General features: G+C 52.3%; 1 protein-coding gene across 1 annotated transcript in view; it reads right to left on the bottom strand.

The window, feature by feature from the left end:
* The window catches only part of plxnd1 (plexin D1), a 447,766-nt gene that overhangs the window by 90,518 nt on the left and 337,805 nt on the right, over positions 1-19,443 (bottom strand). Inside the window, exons 14-16 of the mRNA XM_086001196.1 lie at positions 17,571-17,741; positions 15,120-15,210; positions 5,174-5,392 (exon numbers count right to left, since the gene is read on the bottom strand). Coding sequence (XP_085857322.1) covers positions 5,174-5,392; positions 15,120-15,210; positions 17,571-17,741 — 481 coding nt within the window. The remainder of the gene's footprint in view (positions 1-5,173; positions 5,393-15,119; positions 15,211-17,570; positions 17,742-19,443) is intronic.

The raw sequence follows: 19,443 nt of genomic DNA, 5'->3' as shown, positions 1-19,443 counted from the left end.
AGGTTCTAGTTGGCCTTTCATTCATGCTTTGAAATTGCCGGCTCTCTACGTCCCTTCTGACGTTTGGCTTGACCAAATCCAGCCGGCATCTTAGGCTTCTATTGAAAAACATCATGGCGGGGGTTTGGTTTGTAACCACATGTGTTGCATTCCTGTACGCAAACAAGAAGTTATCTACCTTATGTTGTAGATTTATGTCTTCATTACCCATGGCCTTTATGGCCTTCTTGAAGGTCTGGACAAACCTTTCAGCCAATCCATTGGTGGCGGGATGGTATGGGGCGGACGTGTAGTGCTTAACCCCATTGTTTTTTTAAGAACTTCCTGAATTCTTCGGATACAAATTGCGGTCCATTATCAGAACAGATCTGTTCAGGCAGCCCATTCCTGGCGAATATGGTCCTTAATACTGTGATGGTTTTTTCCGTGGTGGTGGAGGACATCTTTATTACCTCCGGCCACTTGGAGTGTGCATCCACCGCGATTAAGAACATTGAGTCCATAAATGGACCAAAGTCGATATGTACCCTTTGCCATGGAGATGAGGGCCACTCCCATGGATGTAGAGGGGCTTGTGGTGGGGCGTTTTGGACCTTCTGGCATCCTAGACAGCTCTTGGTCATTTCTTCGATCTCTCCATCGATACCTGGCCACCACACAAACGCTCTGGCTAAGTTCTTCATTTTCACTCCACCCAGATGCCCCTCGTGAAGCTCCTTTAGCACTCTATCCTTGAGTTTGGGTGGAATCACCACTCTGGATCCACACATCAAGGTTCCTCGGCACACTGACAGCTGTTCTCTTCTTTGCGAGAATGCTGGCAACAGTGGTTCGCCATGTGCTGGCCATCCCTTCACTGTTAAATCGTAGACTCGTGAGAGAGTCGGGTCATTTCGCGTTTCCTTTTCAATGGTAGAATTTGTCACCGGTAGACATTCCACTATGGTCGAGTGGAACATCTCCACTGGGTCCACTGTAGGCGCCTCTTCCACCATTGGCAATGGTAGGCGCAATAACCCGTCAGCATTCCCATGCTGTTTTGTTCCTTTGTATTCTATGTCATATTGGTGTGCCCCTAGGAAAAGGGACCACCTCTGTAGCCTTTGCACTGTCATAATGGGAACGCCCTTTTTAGGGTTGAATATGGAGACAAGGCGTTGATGGTCAGTCAACAAGGTAAATTTTTGTCCGTGTAGGTAATGGTTGAATTTCTTCACCCCCCACACCAGGCTGAGTGCCTCCCTGTCGATCTGGGCATAGTTACGCTCAGCTGAGTTCAATGAGCGTGACGCAAAAGCTATCGGCCGCTCCGAGCCATCAGGGAATCTATGCGATAATACCGCTCCCACGCCGTAAGGGGATGCATCGCACGCCAGTCTGATTGGCAGTGATGGGTTGCAATGAGCCAACACTTCCCTGGACGTGATCAAGCCTTTGCATTTATGGAAGGCACGTTTACAGTCTTCGCTCCATTTCCAAACTACTCCCGTTTGTAGCAGTGCGTTAAGAGGGTGCAGAACCGTCGACAAGTTTGGTAAAAATTTATGATAGTAATTTACTAATCCCAGGAACGACCTTAATTGTGAGACATTTTCAGGCGCTGGGGCCTTTACGACCGCTTCAATTTTTTCAGGTGACTTATGCAACCCTTCTTCGTTAATGACATGGCCACAATATGATATTTGTTTCTGGAATAAATTCGCACTTGGGGCAATTTGCTCGTAGGCCCCGTTCTCTCAGCCTCGTGAGCACCTGCTCCAAGTTGGCAAGGTGCTCGTTGTCGTTTTCTCCTGTTACAAGGATGTCATCTAGGTAGCATTGAGTCCCCGGAATCCCTTGCAGGACTTGCTCCATAGCTCTTTGCCAGATAGCCGGAGCTGATGCCACTCCGAAAACCATTCGATTGTACTGGTACAGGCCTTTGTGTGTGTTTATCGTGAGATACTTTTTAGAGGCCTCCTCAACCTCCATCTGTAGATATGCCTGTGCTAAGTCAATTTTGGTGAAACGTTTCCCTCCGGGTAGTGAGGCGAAAATATCTTCTATCCTCGGAAGAGGATACTGTACCATGTGAAGAACTGGGTTTACAGTCACCTTGAAGTCCCCACAGATGCGAACTTTTCTCTGTTCTTCAGATTTATCATTATTCAATGTTTTCTTCATGACCGGGACGATGGGTGTTGCCCACTCGCTCCAATCTACCTTGGATAACACGCCTGCTTTTTCCAAATTCTCCAGCTCTGCCTCGATGGCTGGACGAATTGCGTATGGCACCGGCCTTGCCTTAAAAAACTTGGGAATTGCCGCATCGTCCACTTTTATTGAGGCGGTGGCGCCTTTCAGGGTTCCTAGTTCCTGTTGAAACACTTCTTTGGCGTTAGCCAAGATTTCTTTTAATCGTCCAGGTATGACGTCATCATCGTTTTTTTTCTTACTGGTCACCGTCAGTGCCTGAATGGAGTGCCAGTCTAAACGTATCTTTCTGATCCATTCACGTCCCAACAACGGTGGACCACCATCTTGCAGAATGTATAAACACAACTTCTGTATTTCCTTGCCGTTGTATACAACAGGCACCCTTATTTTCCCTCTGGGGTATACTTTCTGCCCCGTATATGTCTTCAAGATAATGGATGTGTCTTTCAAAGGTATATGCGGAAATAGCCACTCGTAATCCCGTCGACTTATGACGGTCAGAGCTGATCCTGTATCTAGCTCCATTTTGACTGGGGACCCCGCTATCGTGAGGGTAACCCAAATGGTCTGGTAATCTTCTTTGGCAATTACATTATGTAATTTGAGACAGCTTAGTCTCTTGTTTCCGGAGTTGCTATCGCTCTTCTGGTCTTCGGAGCTACTGTCCGTCATCATTTGTACCTTTCTGTACTTTTCCTTATTGACCTTTTTACTGTCAGCGGATTTCTTTCCAGATCTGCATACACATGTAATGTGTCCCATCTTTCCGCATTGCCTGCATGCTTTGTCCTTGAACCAGCAGTCCTTCTGGTCATGGGTGGATCTGCCGCAGCGATAACATCTCTCGAAACCCCGTGTCATTTCATGGGTGCCGAAGTCCTGTGGCTTTTGCTGTATCTCTGCAGCTCCTCTTGCTGCTGCTTCGTATGATACAGCCACACTGAAAGCCTTGTCCAGTGTCAAATCTTTCTCAGAAAGTAGTCTTTTCTGTGTTCCTTCGCTTAGGAGACCGCAGACGAATTTGTCTCGTAGAGAATCTGCCAGTCCTGCCCCGAATTGGCAGTGCTTTGACAGCTTTCGTAATTCGGTGAGGTAATCAGCATTACTTTCATTCTTGTGATGATTCCTCCTGAAGAATTTGAATCGTTCCGCTATCAGCAGCGGTGTTGGGTTTAAGTGCTCCTGTAAGGTATCAACAATCTCCTTAAAATTCTTGTCCATCGGTTTAGCTGGAGTGATCAAGTTTCGTAACAGCCCATATGTCCTTGCGCCCATCAGATTTAGAAGTACCGATGCCTTTTTATCATCCTCTACTTCATTCGCCTTGCAATATACCTCCACTCTTTCCACATATGTGGTCCAATCTTCTATATCACTATCGAAAGCAGTAATATTGCCAGTCTTCGGCATCTTGAAAATCTAAAATGGCGCTTCCCGCGCATTTCCTCCGTCCCCGATGAATCAAAATGGCGCCTCCCGCGCTTTTCTTTCTTCCCCGCCGAGTTAAGATGGCGCCTCCCGCACTTTCCCGCCGCTGCCGCTGTTCTCCGCGGTTCCCGTTGCGACCTGCAGCTTTTCGCGGTATTTCTATTTTTTTTTATATATCGCTTCAATAGTTTCTCCGTTACTTGGAGAACCGTTCCCGTCGTGGAGCGGACCCTCTGGGACTTTCCCCTCCCTCTGCTCGGTCCGAACGCCGACCTGCTTTGCAGCACCGGCCGCGCCCTGCGTGCTCCACCCTCTCTCTCTCTTTGCTTCTGCTTCACGACTCGCTGCCCGGCCCCGTTGCAGAGCCACCTGATCAAGCTCTAGCCCGCCGCAGCCCAGGAAGGATCAGTGCACTACCTGCCACCAGCCCGTTTAGCTGGTGAAACCACAGGTTTTTTTTTTCTTCTTGCTTCTGGCTTCGACCTTCGTCTGAGGAATCGATCCCCTTGAGGTGCTGCCGAATTGCAGGTAAGTTCGTTTCTAACTCGTCGCCACTGTTAGATCCGTGTGTAGGAGTTGATTTAACAAGTGTTTACTGAACAAAGTCTGGAGGTGAACTAACTACACAAGACGCTACACAGGCTTATATACCCGAGTGGTCACTACTGGTACTACAGTATACAGGGGCTTCAAAAACATAGTTCCTCTTAAAGGTACATACACTACAGGAACCCTGGCTGATTTCCCCCCTGTCTAACCCAGGGGTCACTGGACAGTGATCAGGAGCAGGAACCCTGGCTGATGTCTCCTCTGTCTAACCCAGGGGTCACTGGACAGTGATCAGGAGCAGGAACCCTGGCTGATGTCTCCTCTGTCTAACCCAGGGGTCACTGGACAGTGATCAGGAGCAGGAACCCTGGCTGATGTCTCCTCTGTCTAACCCAGGGGTCACTGGACAGTGATCAGGAGCAGGAACCCTGGCTGATTTCTCCTCTGTCTAACCCAGGGGTCACTGGACAGTGATCAGGAGCAGGAACCCTGGCTGATTTCTCCTCTCTCTAACCCAGGGGTCAGTGGACAGTGATCAGGAGCAGGAACCCTGGCTGATTTCTCCTCTGTCTAACCCAGGGGTCACTGGACAGTGATCAGGAGCAGGAACCCTGGCTGATGTCCCTTCTCTCCAACCCAGGGGTCACTGGACTGTGATCAGTAAAAGGAACCCTGGGCTCATTTCCCCTCTCTCTAACCCAGGGTTACTACACAGTGATCAGGAGCAGGAACCCTGGCTGATCTCTCCCTCTGACCAAGTGATGCTAATAGCACTGAGAGGGGTGAAACAGAGGACCTTCTGGTCTGTATGACTCAGAACCACATCAGTCGGTGCCTTAGCCTAATGATCCCTGATTGTGGGTCAAGAAAGGATGATGGATTTACAACAGTGCCCTCGATGCGCTGACAATGGATGTTCTGAATCAGTAACAGGACTTCCTATAGTAGAGTGACTTTAAAATAAGGGCCAATCGACAGACCTCCCTCACGAGTCACTTACCTCAATCACCAGGGTGAGGGGCTCTCCCTGATGGTGTTTAATGAACTTCTCCTTACGGGAGAACTGTGGGTCGCTGTAATACTCCAGGGTGAACCCTGTGCTGTCGATGGCAGGTTCCGGGTAGCGGATCCCATTGATGTAGAAGTGAACATTCACCGTGGAAATCGAGTAGGCAGGAGACGGGCAGATGAGAACAGTGTCACTCTCAACTCCACACACCTGTACAAACAGGAACAGAGCCGTATGCATTAATAGTCCCACTCGTCCCACTAATAGTCCCACTTGTCCCATTAAAAAGAACACTAGTGTGGCGGAGCCACCAGGGGGACTCTGATCTAATGCACATAATTATCTTTAACAAATTATTAGCTACAGAATGAATCTGTATCTTTGTTCATATTGTGGCGTACCGATCACAGAAAGGACACAATCCGCTTTTCGGTCCGTAGACTATAAATCAGGCGTCATGCCTTTAAGAAGGATCACACCTTTAAGAAACTCGATCTGCAACATAGTTAAGCCCAGAGCGGGGGAGGAGCAGTCGAAGCTGTGGACTGATGAAAGGCAGTCGGACTTGGTGTAGTCTCTGACGCCATTTTTGTGTTCAACATGCAGTCTCAACAATGAAACCTTTTCTGTTGAACCTCTCAAAGTTCAGTATATTTTGCTAGGAGTACGTAGACTCCTACATTGGTGACCCCGACGCTCAGGACGACTCCTAAGCGTAACCATGGCTGACACAAACGCAGTTTCTGTGAAGCTGCCGGAGTTCTGGGAGAACCTGGCCACCGCCTGGTTCCTTCAAGCCGAATCGCAATTCCGACTCCGCGGCATCACCGCCGACGCAACGATGTACGACTACCTCCTCGCCTCCCTGGGCAGCTCCACAATCACGAAAGTCTGGACAACACTACAAAACCCTTCGGAGGAAGGCAAGTACGCACATCTCAAGGCCGCGCTCCTTAAAAAATTCACAGCCTCCCAATTTTTGCGCAACGGCCACCTCCTCGACCTCCCGGGCCTCGGTGACTCCACGCCGTCAGACTTGCTCTCACACGTGCTTGCTCTGCCCGATGAGAAACTGCCCGGCCCCCTCTTCCGCACGCTCTTTATCCACCAACTACCTCCCAGCATCCGCCCGGCGATCGTGGCGTCCAGCCTCACGGACCTCGAGGCCCTGGCCGACGAAGCCGATAAGCTCCTGTCCGCCGGCTCCAACCACGCTGTCACCCCCGACCTGGCCTCCGCAGCATCGGCGCGCGCTCCACCCTCTATCGCGCGGCCACACAGCTCGGCCACGAGGCCCCCCAGCCCTCCGACCCAGGGCTACTGCAACTTCCATATCCGGTTCGGCGCACGGGCACGCGCTGCAGCCATCCCTGCACGTTTCCAACCGCCCCCACACCGGCCTACACGATGGCCGTGCGGCAAGCAGGCACGCTGCTGTACGTTACAGACAGCGCCTCCGGACGCCGTTTCCTATGCGACACGGACGCGCAGCGCAGCATCATCCCCGCGTCCGCCCTCGAGATCCAGCGAGGCGGCCGCGGCCCTGCGCTGGCTGCCGCCAACGGCACCGACATCCGGATGGACGGCACCCGCACCGTCACCATCGAACTCGCAGGCCGCCGCTACCACTGGGAGTTTATCACCGCCAAGGTGCTCTCCCCGCTCCTCGGTGCGGATTTCCTGTGCGCCCACGGCCTGTTGGTCGACATGCCTCGGCGCCGCCTCGTGGACATGAACACCATGTCACCTATCCCGGGCGCCATGGCTCCCCCCCAAACCCGGCGAAATGGCGTGGCAGTGCCGCGCCCGCTCAACGGACGACTACTCAGCACTCCTGGCTGAGTTCCCAGCCCTCACCAACCCGACCTTCTCCGCGAAAGTTGCTAAGCACAGGGTAGAACACTTCATCCCCATCACAGGCCCACCGGTGTATGCCCACGCCCGCAGGCTGGACCCAGCCAAGCTGGAGATCGCGCGGGCCGAATTCGCCACAATGGAACAGCTCGGCATCATCCGCCGCTCCAACAGCCCCTGGGCCTCCCCACTCCACATCGTCACCAAATCCGACAGGGGATGGCGCCCCTGCGGGGACTACCGGCACCTAAACGACGCCACCACGCCGGATCGGTACCCCATACCGCACATTCAAGACTTCTCGGCTAGACTGGCCGGCCGCTCAGTCTTCTCCAAAGTCAACCTGGTGCGCGGTTACCATCAGGTGCCAGTCCACCCCATGGACGTTCCCAAGACGGCCATAATCACCCCTTTTGGGCTATTTGAGTTCCTCCGAATGCCCTTCGGCCCAGGCCTTCCAGCGGCTCATGGACTCGGTCCTCCGGGACCTGAAGTTCCTCTTTGTCTACCTGGATGACATCCTGGTAGCTAGTTCCTCCAAGCAGGAACACATCGAGCACCTCCGCACCCTGTTCCAGCGGCTCAGTGAGCACGGGCTCATCATCAGCCCAGCCAAGTGCCAATTCGGCCTCAGCAGGATCGAATTCCTCGCCACCACATCACGCAGGACGGATCCATTCCCCTGCCTGTCAAGGTGCAAGCCGTCCAGCAGTTCCCCCGGCCTACCATCATCAAAGGCCTCCAGGAGTTCTTGGGGATGATCAACTTTTACAACCGCTTCATTCCCGGAGCGGCCTCCCTCATGCGGCCCCTATACGAAGCCCTCCGGGGTAAGAAAGACAGAATGGCGATCGAGTAGTCAGCGGACATGTTGACCGCTTTCGACTCGACCAAAAAGGTGCTCGCCGACGCCACCATGCTCGCTCACCCACAGCCCAACGCCAGGGTGGCCCTCACCACGGACGCCTCCGACCACGCGGTCGGCGCCGTGTACGAACAGTGGGTCAACGGGGCCTGGCAACCGCTGGCCTTTTTCAGCCGTCAACTGCGCCCCCCCGGAGGCCAAATACAGCGCCTTTGACCGCGAGCTCCTCGCACTGTACCTGGCAGTCCGCCATTTTAGATTTCTTCTGGAGGGTCGCCCCTTCACCGCGTTTGTCGACCACAAACCCCTGACATTCGCGATGGCAAAATCTGTGGACCCGTGGTCAGCCAGGCAACAACGCCAGCTCGCCGCGGTGTCCGAATTCACCACGGACATCAAGCACGTCTCCGGTCAAGACAACGTGGTGGCCGGCTGCCTATCCTGCCCCGCCGTCCACGGCGCCCACCTGGCAGTGGACTATGCTCAACTGGCAGCGGAGCAACGCACCGACCCCGATCTGCTCTCCGCGCCCACAGCCCTCCCAGGGCTGGGACTGACCGACGTCGCCTGCGGCCCGTCCGCCGTCACAGTCAAATGCGACACCTCCTTGGCACAACCCCGCCCCGTAGTCCCGGCGTCCTGGTGAAAACGGGTGTTCGACATCGTCCACGGCCTCTCACACCCCGGCACCCGCGTGTCCATTAGACTGGTGGCCAACCGATTTCTCTGGCGCGGCCTGCGCAAAGATGTGCGCATCTGGTCCGGATCCTGCATAGCTTGCCAGCGTGCCAAAATCCACCAGCACGTCAAAGCCCCACTCGAGGAGTTCACCGTGCCAGAAAGAAGGATTGACCACGTCCACATCGACCTCGTCGGCCCCCTGCCGCCATCACAAGGTCACACACACCTACTGACAATCGTGGACCGTACCATCCGCTGGCCCGAGGCCATTCCACTGACGTCCACCACCACCGCCGACATCGCGAGGGCGTTCATCGGTACCTGGGTCGCTCGGTTCGGCGTCCCCTCCGACATGACGTCGAATAGAGGCCCGCAGTTCACCTCTGATCTGTGGGCCGCCATCGCTCGAAACCTTGGGGTGGCCGTTCACCGCACCACGGCTTACCACCCCCAAGCCAACGGACTGTGCGAGCGATTCCACAGGTCCATGAAGGCGTCCCTCCGCGCCAGCCTCGAGGACGAGGCTTGGATCGACCGCCTCCCGTGGGTGCTACTTGGCCTACGCTCCGCGGTCAAGGAAGACCTGCAAGCCTCGGCAGCAGAACGCGTGTACGGCCAGCCGCTGCGCGTACCCGGAGAGTTCCTGCCCACCGCCACGGCCCCCTGGTCGGCTGACCAGCAACGCCGCGCTTTCGCCAACCGAGCACAACAGTTCGCTCCGGTACCCACCGGTCGGCACGGCGAACCAGCAACCCGCGTACCACCTAGCCTGCACATGGCCAAATTTGTTTTCGTGCGCCATGACGCCCACCGAGGACCTCTACGGCCCCCATACGACGGACCCTACAAGGTACTCCAGACGGGGAACAAGTTCTTCCTCCTCGAAGTGGGTGGCAGAACTGACAAGGTGTCGGTCAACCGGCTCAAGCTGGCGCACCTAGAGCCCAACGAACCCGTTCAAGTGGGCCAACCCCCACCGCGCGGCAGACCGCCTAAGAGCCCGACGCGTCCGACCGCCCCGCTCCCGACACCAACCGCCAAGGGCCATTCCGGCCGTCCCATCAAGCTGCCACGCCGGTTCGTATACTCCCTACTAGCGGATTCTGGGAGGAGCTGTGTGGCGTACCGATCACAGAAAGGACACAATCCGCTTTTCGGTCCGTAGACTATAAATCAGGCGTCATGCCTTTAAGAAGGATCACAACTTTAAGAAACTCGATCTGCAACATAGTTAAGCCCAGAGTGGGGGAGGAGCAGTCGAAGCTGTGGACTGATGAAAGGCAGTCGGACTTGGTGTAGTCTCTGACGCCATTTTTGTGTTCAACATGCAGTCTCAACAATTAAACCTTTTCTGTTGAACCTCTCCGAGTTCAGTATTTTTTGCTAGGAGTACGTAGACTCCTACAATATCATTGCATGTACATAGCGCGGTCCCTTTAAGAATGAGACCAAACGCGATGACGTCATCACATTGATCACGTGATCCTCCAGCGGCGGGAAAACGCGATGACGTCATGATGTCAGGTTGGGGAGCCGCCCTAGCCAGTGCTCGTGGAGCCAGCAAAGAGTACAGAACTGCAATGTAGTTCTCCTGTGTTTTTGTTTTAAACTCTGTTGATTAGTATTAAACATCGTTTGTTTCATAGACTGACTCGACCTCAGTCCTTTAGTTAGGAATCTAGCCATTCCTACAGTGGTGACCCCGAATTTTCGTGAACAATTTTTGCCGAAGAAGCGAAGCGCGACGAAACATGGAAGCGAACTCCGTGGCTTTGAAGCTCCCACAGTTTTGGGAACAACAGGCGGCCTCCTGGTTCGTCCAAGCAGAAGCACAATTCGATCTCCAAAACATCGTTGCGGATCAGACCCGTTACCTTTACGTGGTCTCCGCACTCGACAGCTCCACGGCCTGACGGATCATCAACCTGCTCGAAAACCCCCCGGTTGACAGCAAGTATAATACTCAAACCGCGGTTAATACAGGTCTTCGGGCTCACAAAGGCGGAGCGTGCCCGCCAGCTACTCGCTGTGCCCGGGCTTGGCGATTCCAAGCCATCTGAGTTAATGAACCAGATGCTCACGCTCCTTGGCTCAGAACCGCAATGTTTCCTCTTTCAGGAGTTATTCCTGAGTCAACTACCCGAGCAGGCTCAGGCTGCCCTCGCCAGATCGGAAGCCACAGATTGCGCAGCACTTGCTGCAGAAGCAGATACGATTTATATGGTCACGCAGCAACACTGTGCCGCCATGAGGCACCCCTCCCCCGCGAATGTCGCCCCGACGCCTCCATCCCCCAGCTTGTGTTTTTACCATGTCTGTTTCGGCTCGAAAGCCAGAGGCTGCCGCCCTACCTGCAGTTGCGCGCCTAAAAAAAAACACCGACATCAACACCAGCAGCAACTCCAGAAAAGGAGGACCGAGTCTGAGGGACGTTCCGCGGCCGCGATGGCGATTGGAAATTCCGGGAAGCTCCTCTACATTACAGACTCCCTCTCAGGCCGGCGCCTTTTATGTGACACCGGGGTGCAGTGTAGCATCCTTCCTGCCTCAGCACTCGATATTCAGTTTGGGATGCACGGCCTCTCCCTCGTGGCAGCTAATGGTGGGGCCATTCGTTCCTTTGGCAAACGGCGGGTCCAGGTGTGCTTCGGCGGGCAACGGTTTCAGTGGGAATTTATTACAGCCAAGGTTTCGCAAGCCATCCTCGGCGCGGATTTCTTATGCACCAACAGCTTCTTGGTGGATGTAAGAAATCGTCGATTGGTCAACGCGGCCACCTTCCACTCCATCCCTTGCTTCCGCAGTTCCGCAACGTCGCACACTGTCTCCTGCGCGTTGTCCTCGCCAGACGAGTTCACTCACCTATTAGGTGAATTCCCGGAGCTGACCAAGCCCACTTTCTCCTCCTCGGCCACTAAGCATGGTGTCGAACACCACATTACTACGACTGGCTCTCCGGTTTACACGCGAGCTCGGCGCCTGGAACCCGGCAAGCTCGCGGCTGCGAAGGCAGAGTTTGCCACGATGGAACGGCTGGGGATTATTCGCCGGTCGAATAGTCCCTGGTCCTCGCCTCTCCACATCGTCCCGAAGCCCGGTGGTGGATGGCGGCCATGCGGGGGACTACCGACGCCTTAATGATGCCACTACTCCCGATCGATACCCGATCCCGCATATACAGGATTTCTCCGCTCATTTGACGGGAAACTCAATCTTCTCCAAGGTCGACCTCGTCCGTGGCTACCACCAAGTTCCCGTACACCCGCAGGACGTCCAGAAAACGGCTGTCATCACTCCCTTTGGACTGTTCGAGTTTTTACAGATGCCATTTGGGCTCAAGAACGCCGCACAGGCTTTTCAACGACTAATGGACTCGGTCCTGCGGGATCTTCCCTTTTTATTTGTCTACCTTGACGACATCCTGATAGCCAGCTCTACCAAAGAGGAACACGTCTGCCATCTCCGCACCCTCTTTCGGCACCTCAGCCAACATGGCCTCATAATCAACCCGGCCAAGTGTCAGTTCGGCCTACAACAGATTGACTTCTTGGGCCACCGCATTACTTCGGAGGGCGCAATTCCGCTGCAGTCATAGGTCGAAGCAATTACGGCATTCCCAAGGCCGCAGTCCACCAAGGCTCTTCAAGAATTCCTGGGCATGGTGAATTTCTACCACCGCTTTGTGCCCAAGGTAGCACGACTCATGCAGCCCCTCTATGAGGCCCTCAAAGGCAAGGCCGGAAAGGAGACAATAGCCTGGACGGTCGAAATGGATAACGCTTTCAACAACACAAAAACCGCTCTAACCAATGCAACTATGTTGGCGCACCCTCTGCCAGGTGCCACCATCGCCCTTACCACCGACGCTTCCAACTATGCCATAGGCGCACTGCAGGAACAGTGGGTCAACTGGACGTGGCAACCACTGGCATTTTTCAGCCGCCAACTCCGGCGCAACGAACGCAAATACAGCACTTTCGACCGGGAGTTGCTGGCGCTGTTCCTGGCTATCCGCCATTTCCGTTTTTTGTTAGAAGGACGTCCCTTCACTGCGTTTGTAGATCACAAACCACTGACCTTCGCCATGGCCAAGACTGCCGAACCGTGGTCGGCTCGACAGCAGCGACAGCTAACTTTCATTTCAGAATTCACGACAGACGTCCAACACGTAGCTGGCAAGGACAACTTGGTAGCCGATTACCTTTCTCGCGTGACCATACGGGCGGTCCAGCTGGGCATCGATTATGCCCTCATGGCTACCGATCAGGCATCCGACCCTGAAACACAGGTGTATCGCACCAACACCTCTAGCCTCCAACCGACCGATGTGCAATTCCACGCTGCAGGCACCTCGTTACTCTGCGATGTCTCCATGGGAGATCCCCGCCCGATCGTTCCAGTCGCCTGGCGCCGCAAAGTTTTCGACGCCATACATGGGCTTTCGCATCCTGGCGTGAAGGCATCTCAAAAATTAATGTCGGCTAAGTTCGTCTGGAGAGGAATGCGTAAGGATATCCGCGACTGGGCTAACACCTGCGTCGTCTGTCAAACGTCTAAGGTGCAACGTCACGTTAAGGCCCCATTGGTCAAGTTCGCAGTACCAGAACGTCAATTCGACCATGTCAACGTGGACCTCGTTGGGCCGCTTCTACCGTCGCAGGGGTTCACACACATCCTCACCATGGTCGATCGTACGACTAGATGGCCAGAGGCAGTTCCTCTGGCGTCTACCACATCCACTGATGTCGCCAGAGCATTCCTCTCCTTGTGGGTCGCACGTTTCGGCGTTCCGGCGGACATTTCTTCAGACCGCGGTCCACAGTTCTCTTCCGAGCTCTGGAACGCTGTGGCCCAGGGTCTCGGCACCAAGCTTCACCGCACCACGGCCTATCACCCGCAAGCAAACGGTTTGTGCGAACGTTTCCACAGATCGTTAAAGGCATCGCTGAGGGCCAGCCTCCAAGGCGCCGGATGGGTGGATAAGCTTTCGTGGGTCATGTTGGGTCTCCGCACGGCACCCAAAGAGGACCTGCAATCGTCCGCCGCGGAGCTAGTGTACGGCCAGCCACTCCACGTACCGGGAGATTTCCTGCCACTTCCAACTGAGCCGTGGTCCGCAGCCGAACAACTCAGCAGCCACCGGGAAACAGCCAGGGCTTTTGCGCCTATCCCAACTTTGCATCACAGCCTTCCATCTTCACACGTACCAGCGGAGCTAAAGAATGCTGAATTTGTATTCATTCGTCATGATGCCCATAGGGATCCGCTCAAGGCCCCTTACACAGGCCCTTTTCGCGTACTGGAGACAGGTGACAAGAGTTTCTCTGTAGACATCGGTGGTAAACCCGACCACATATCCATTGACCATCTCAAACCGGCACACCCGGACATCGACCGGCCAGTAGAGACTGTGCAGCCACCATGACGTGGTCGACCTCCCACTGCATCCACGCCAGACCGAAGGCTTCCATCCGCCAGCCCACCCGCTGTTCGACAACGTCCACTCCAAGAATACAGGAGTCGCTCTGACAGGCTTGTCAGACCTCCTAGTCGATTGACTTTTACTGTTAAAGACAATTCTGGGGGGGCGCATGTGGCGGAGCCACCAAGGGGACTCTGATCTAATGTACATAATTATCTTTAACAAATTATTAGCTACAGAATGAATCTGCATCTTTGTTCATATCATTGCATGTACATAGCACGGTTCCTTTAAGAATGAGAGCAAACGTGATGACGTCATCACGTTGATCACGTGATCCTCCAGCGGCGGGAAAACGTGATGACATGATGACGTCAGGCTGGGGAGCCGCCCTAGCCAGTCCTCGTGGAGCCAGCAAAGAGTACAGACCTGTAATGTAGTTCTCCTGTGTTTTCGTTTTAAACTCTGTTGATTAGTATTAAACATCGTTTGTTTCATAGACTGACTTGACCTCAGCCCTTTAGTTAGGAATCTAGCCATTCCTACACTAGTACCATTAAAAGGAACATTCATCCCATTAAAACTCTCGTCCTGTTAAAACTCACACTAGTCATGCCAACACTCTCACTCATCCCATTAAAACACACAGGTGTCCTGGACAATATTTATCCCTCAAACAACATCACTAAAACAGGTGATCTGGTCATTATCACATTGCTATTTGTGGGATCTTGCTGTACGTAAATTGGTTGTCACGTTTACTACATTACAACAGTGACTCCACTTCAAAACTATTTCATTGGCAGTAAAGAGCTTTGGGATGTCCTGAGGTTGTGAAAGGCACTATTGTAAGTGCAAGTTCTTTCTATACATTCACTCATTCCATTAAAACACACATTTGTTCTGTTAAGGCAAACACTTACCTTGTTAAAACACACACAATCTTCCTATTAAAGCGCACGCTTGTCCCATTAAAAACACACGATTCCCATTAAGTGCACATTAATTATATTCAACTCAAAAACTCGCTCATTAAACACTGACTGCCCGTGTAAAACAAGGTTCGATGGCATTTCCCTACAGCTGATCAATCCCAGACAGGGTTAGAAACTCACCGATTGAGCCTTTCCAATATGATCAACCACCATGAGTACACTCTGAGCTAAACTGAATCTCTGGCCTTTCACAGCAATCCGTCGTCCACCACTGTAGAGAAAGCAACAGGTTACAACAGGGTCACAGTCTGACACCGGGTTACAACAGGGTCACAGTCTGACACTAGGTTACAACAGGGTCACAGTCTGACATCAGGTTACAACGGGGTCACAGTCCACTACTGAGCCAAGGTTGTCACCTTGGGAGATAGTTTCTATATTTTGCTGCAGTATCAGGTATAGACAGAGAGTAAAGCTCCCTCCACACTGACACATCAAACACTCCCAGGGCAGGTACAGCATGGGTTAGATACAGAGTGAAGCTCCCTCTACACTGTCCCCATGAGACACTCCCAGGGCAGGTACAGCATGGGTTAGATACAGAGTAAAGCTCCCTCTACACTGTCCCATCAAACACTCCCAGAGCAGGTACAGCACGGGTTAGATACAGAGTAAAGCTCCCTCTGCACTGTCCCATCAAACACTCCCAGGGCAGGTACAGCACGGGTTAGATACAGAGTAAAGCTCCCTCTACACTGTCCCATCAAACACTCCCAGGGCAGGTACAGCATCGGTTAGATACAGAGTAAAGCTCCCTCTACACTGTCCCATCAAACACTCCCAGGGCAGGTACAGCACGGGTTAGATACAGAGTAAAGCTCCCTCTGCACTGTCCCATCAAACACTCCCAGGGCAGGTACAGCACGGGTTAGATACAGAGTAAAGCTCCCTCTACACTGTCCCATCAAACACTCCCAGGGCAGGGACAGCACGGGTTAGATACAGAGTAAAGCTCTCTCTACACTGTCCCATCAAATACTCCCAGGGCAGGTACAGCACGGGTTAGATACAGAGTAAAGCTCTCTCTACACTGTCCCATCAAACACTCCCAGGGCAGGGACAGCACGGGTTAGATACAGAGTGAAGCTCCCTCTACACTGTCCCATCAAACACTCCCAGGGCAGGTACAGCACGGGTTAGATACAGAGTAAAGCTCCCTCTACACTGTCCCATCAAATACTCCCAGGGCAGGTACAGCACGGGTTAGATACAGAGTAAAGCTCCCTCTACACTGTCCCATCAAACACCCCCAGGGCAGGTACAGCATTGGTTAGATACAGAGTAAAGCTCCCTCTACACTGTCCCATCAAACACTCCCAGGGCAGGTACAGCATTGGTTAGATACAGAGTAAAGCTCCCTCTACACTGTCCCATCAAACACTCCCAGGGCAGGTACAGCATTGGTTAGATACAGAGTAAAGCTCCCTCTACACTGTCCCATCAAATACTCCCAGGGCAGGTACAGCATTGGTTAGATACAGAGTAAAGCTCCCTCTACACTGTCCCCATGAGACACTCCCAGAGCAGGTACAGCATGGGTTAGATACAGAGTAAAGCTCTCTCTACACTGTCCCATCAAATACTCCCAGGGCAGGTACAGCATTGGTTAGATACAGAGTAAAGCTCCCTCTACACTGTCCCATCAAATACTCCCAGGGCAGGTACAGCATTGGTTAGATACAGAGTGAAGCTCCCTCTACACTGTCCCATCAAATACTCCCAGGGCAGGTACAGCATTGGTTAGATACAGAGTAAAGCTCTCTCTACACTGTCCCATCAAATACTCCCAGGGCAGGTACAGCATTGGTTAGATACAGAGTAAAGCTCCCTCTACACTGTCCCATCAAATACTCCCAGGGCAGGTACAGCATTGGTTAGATACAGAGTGAAGCTCCCTCTACACTGTCCCATGAGACACTCCCAGAGCAGGTACAGCATGGGTTAGATACAGAGTAAAGCTCCCTCTGCACTGTCCCATCAAACACTCCCAGGGCAGGGACAGCACGGGTTAGATACAGAGTAAAGCTCCCTCTACACTGTCCCATCAAACACTCCCAGGGCAGGGACAGCACGGGTTAGATACAGAGTAAAGCTCCCTCTACACTGTCCCATCAAATACTCCCAGGGCAGGTACAAGAAGTGGATCTAAAGCTGCCCAACAATGGGGGAGAATTGCTCCAATCGCAAAGTATATCCACTATCTCTCTCTCTGTACTTACCCTTATAAGAACCAATCCTATCTCTATCTTTATTTATCCACCTCTCCATTCTTGAACAAATCTGTAACATTTTCTACTCTCTAGCCCCACAGAATTACATGTTGACTCAGCCATGTGGGGAATAAATGGCCTTTTGGAGCCAGAGTAGTGACAATTATTATTGTCTTTTGTGACACGATTCCTTCCCCCGCAGGTGAACTGGGTCAGCCCCTGGAAGGAAGTCTAGGGAAACTGGCAATGCGAAGAACAGATAGTTCAGCCAATGTCAATATAGCAATGCTGCCTGAAAGCTTTAATATGGAGATGGCAGTCATAGATGGATCTCATCTCTTCATGCATAGTTCTCTCTTACCTGACATAGCTGGTGTTTGGACTGATACTATCTATTGATGGGTTCTCCCGATACTTAAAGGTCATATTCTTGCTGATACAATATTTCTTCTCAAACTGGACACAAATAGGAATGGCTGCCTCAGGTACATGCAGGGCTGGCATCACACAAACAATAGTGTTTGGGGTCCGTCTGTTAAGAAAAAGGAAAACAATCAGAACCACATGAATTCAGATCAAAACAACTTGCATTTATCTAGCACCTTAAATGTTGAAAAATGTTGCAAGGCTCTTCACAAAGGTCAAGTCAGACAAAGATGGATGCCAGGCCAGAAAAGGAGATATGGGGCCAGTAATTCCGGTCCCAACGCGTGAGTACGGACGGGGTACTCACGCGTGGGCCCGTTGGAAGTGCCGGATTTCAGCATGCACAGCGCATGCGCGGGAAACCGGCATTTCCTCCAAGGGGTTCAGAGGTCCAACGCGTGCGCGCAGGACTCTGCGCGCACATGTTGAACTTCCTTCTTTTTGACAGGTTTGCCCATGTGTAAGGGCCTGAACTTTTTAGACAGATAAAAAGGAGGCGTAAGGACTTGATTCTTTAAGGTAAGTGGTCTATTATTTAAAATTATAACATTTTTTCCACAGCTTTATTGTTTTTAAGGACTTTACAGTAAGGTAAGTTTATTTTTAGACCCGATTTCTTAAAAAAATATTTTTTTCAAAAATTTGATTAATTGCGTAAAATAGTTTTTTAAAGTTATTTATAGTTTATTTAATTATTGGGATGTTTTTTAAAATTTTATTTAAAGTTAAACTAGTCTTTTGAGCGCCCGTACTTTTCATGAGTTTGACAGTTCTTACTATCAAACTCATGAATGAAGTTTCCCCTCCCCTGATTGGCTGCACAGTGCTCACCTGATCCCAGTCGGCACATCGCACTAACTACGCCGCTGGATCAGGCAAGCACAGCACGCCGACAGCTGAACCGGGCCAGTGACAGGAGTTCCAAGCAGGCCCAGGCTTCAGATGTCGGCGCGCCGGGTGAGTGCACATCGGGGGCTTGCACGCGTGGCAAGCCCCCGAACCTAATTTCTGGGCCATTAAAAGGTGTGACTGAAAGCTTGGTCAAAGAAGTGGGTTTTAAGGAGGGTCTTAAAGGAGGAGAGTGAGGTGGACAGGCCCAGGGGTTTAGGGAGGGATTTCCAAAGCGTAGCATATAAATAGCTGAAGGCACAGTGCAAATGGTAGGGTGAAGCGGTGGGTGCAGGGGGTGGGGGGGTGGTGGGGAAATGAACGGAGGCCAGAGTCAGAGGAATGGAAAGTTATGGGGTGGGGGTGGGGGGGTGGTTGGAATTGTAGGGCTGTTAAAGGTTACTTATACAAGGAGTGGTGAGGCCCTGAAAGGAAGACATATTAGAACTAGATAGGCCATCGAATGGGGTATTAGAACTGGATACACCATGGAATGGAGTATTAGAACTGGATAGACCATGGAATGGAATATTAGAACTGGGTACACCATGGAATGCAGTATTAGAACTGGGTACACCATGGAATGGAGTATTAGAACTGCATAGACCATAGAATGGAGTATTAGAACTGGATAGACCATGGAATGGAGCATTAGAAGTGGGTACACCCATGGAATGGAGTATTAGAACTGGATACACTGGGAAATGGAGTATTAGAACTGCGTACACCATGGAATGAAGGATTAGAACTGGGTAGACCTTGGAATGGAGTATTAGAACAGAGTAGACCATGGAATGGAGTATTAGAATTGGATACACATTGGAATGGAGTATTAGAACAGGGTAGACCATGGAATGGAGTATTAGAACTGGATACACCATGGAATGGAGTATTAGAACTGGGTAGACCATATAATGGAG

The sequence above is a fragment of the Somniosus microcephalus genome, chromosome 11, assembly GCF_052327205.1.
Source record: "Somniosus microcephalus isolate GS21.2 chromosome 11, FLI_Smic_1.0, whole genome shotgun sequence".
Taxonomy (NCBI): Eukaryota; Metazoa; Chordata; class Chondrichthyes; order Squaliformes; family Somniosidae; genus Somniosus; species Somniosus microcephalus.
Note: the sequence above shows the minus strand (reverse complement) of the source record. Positions and strands in the feature narration are given on the sequence as shown.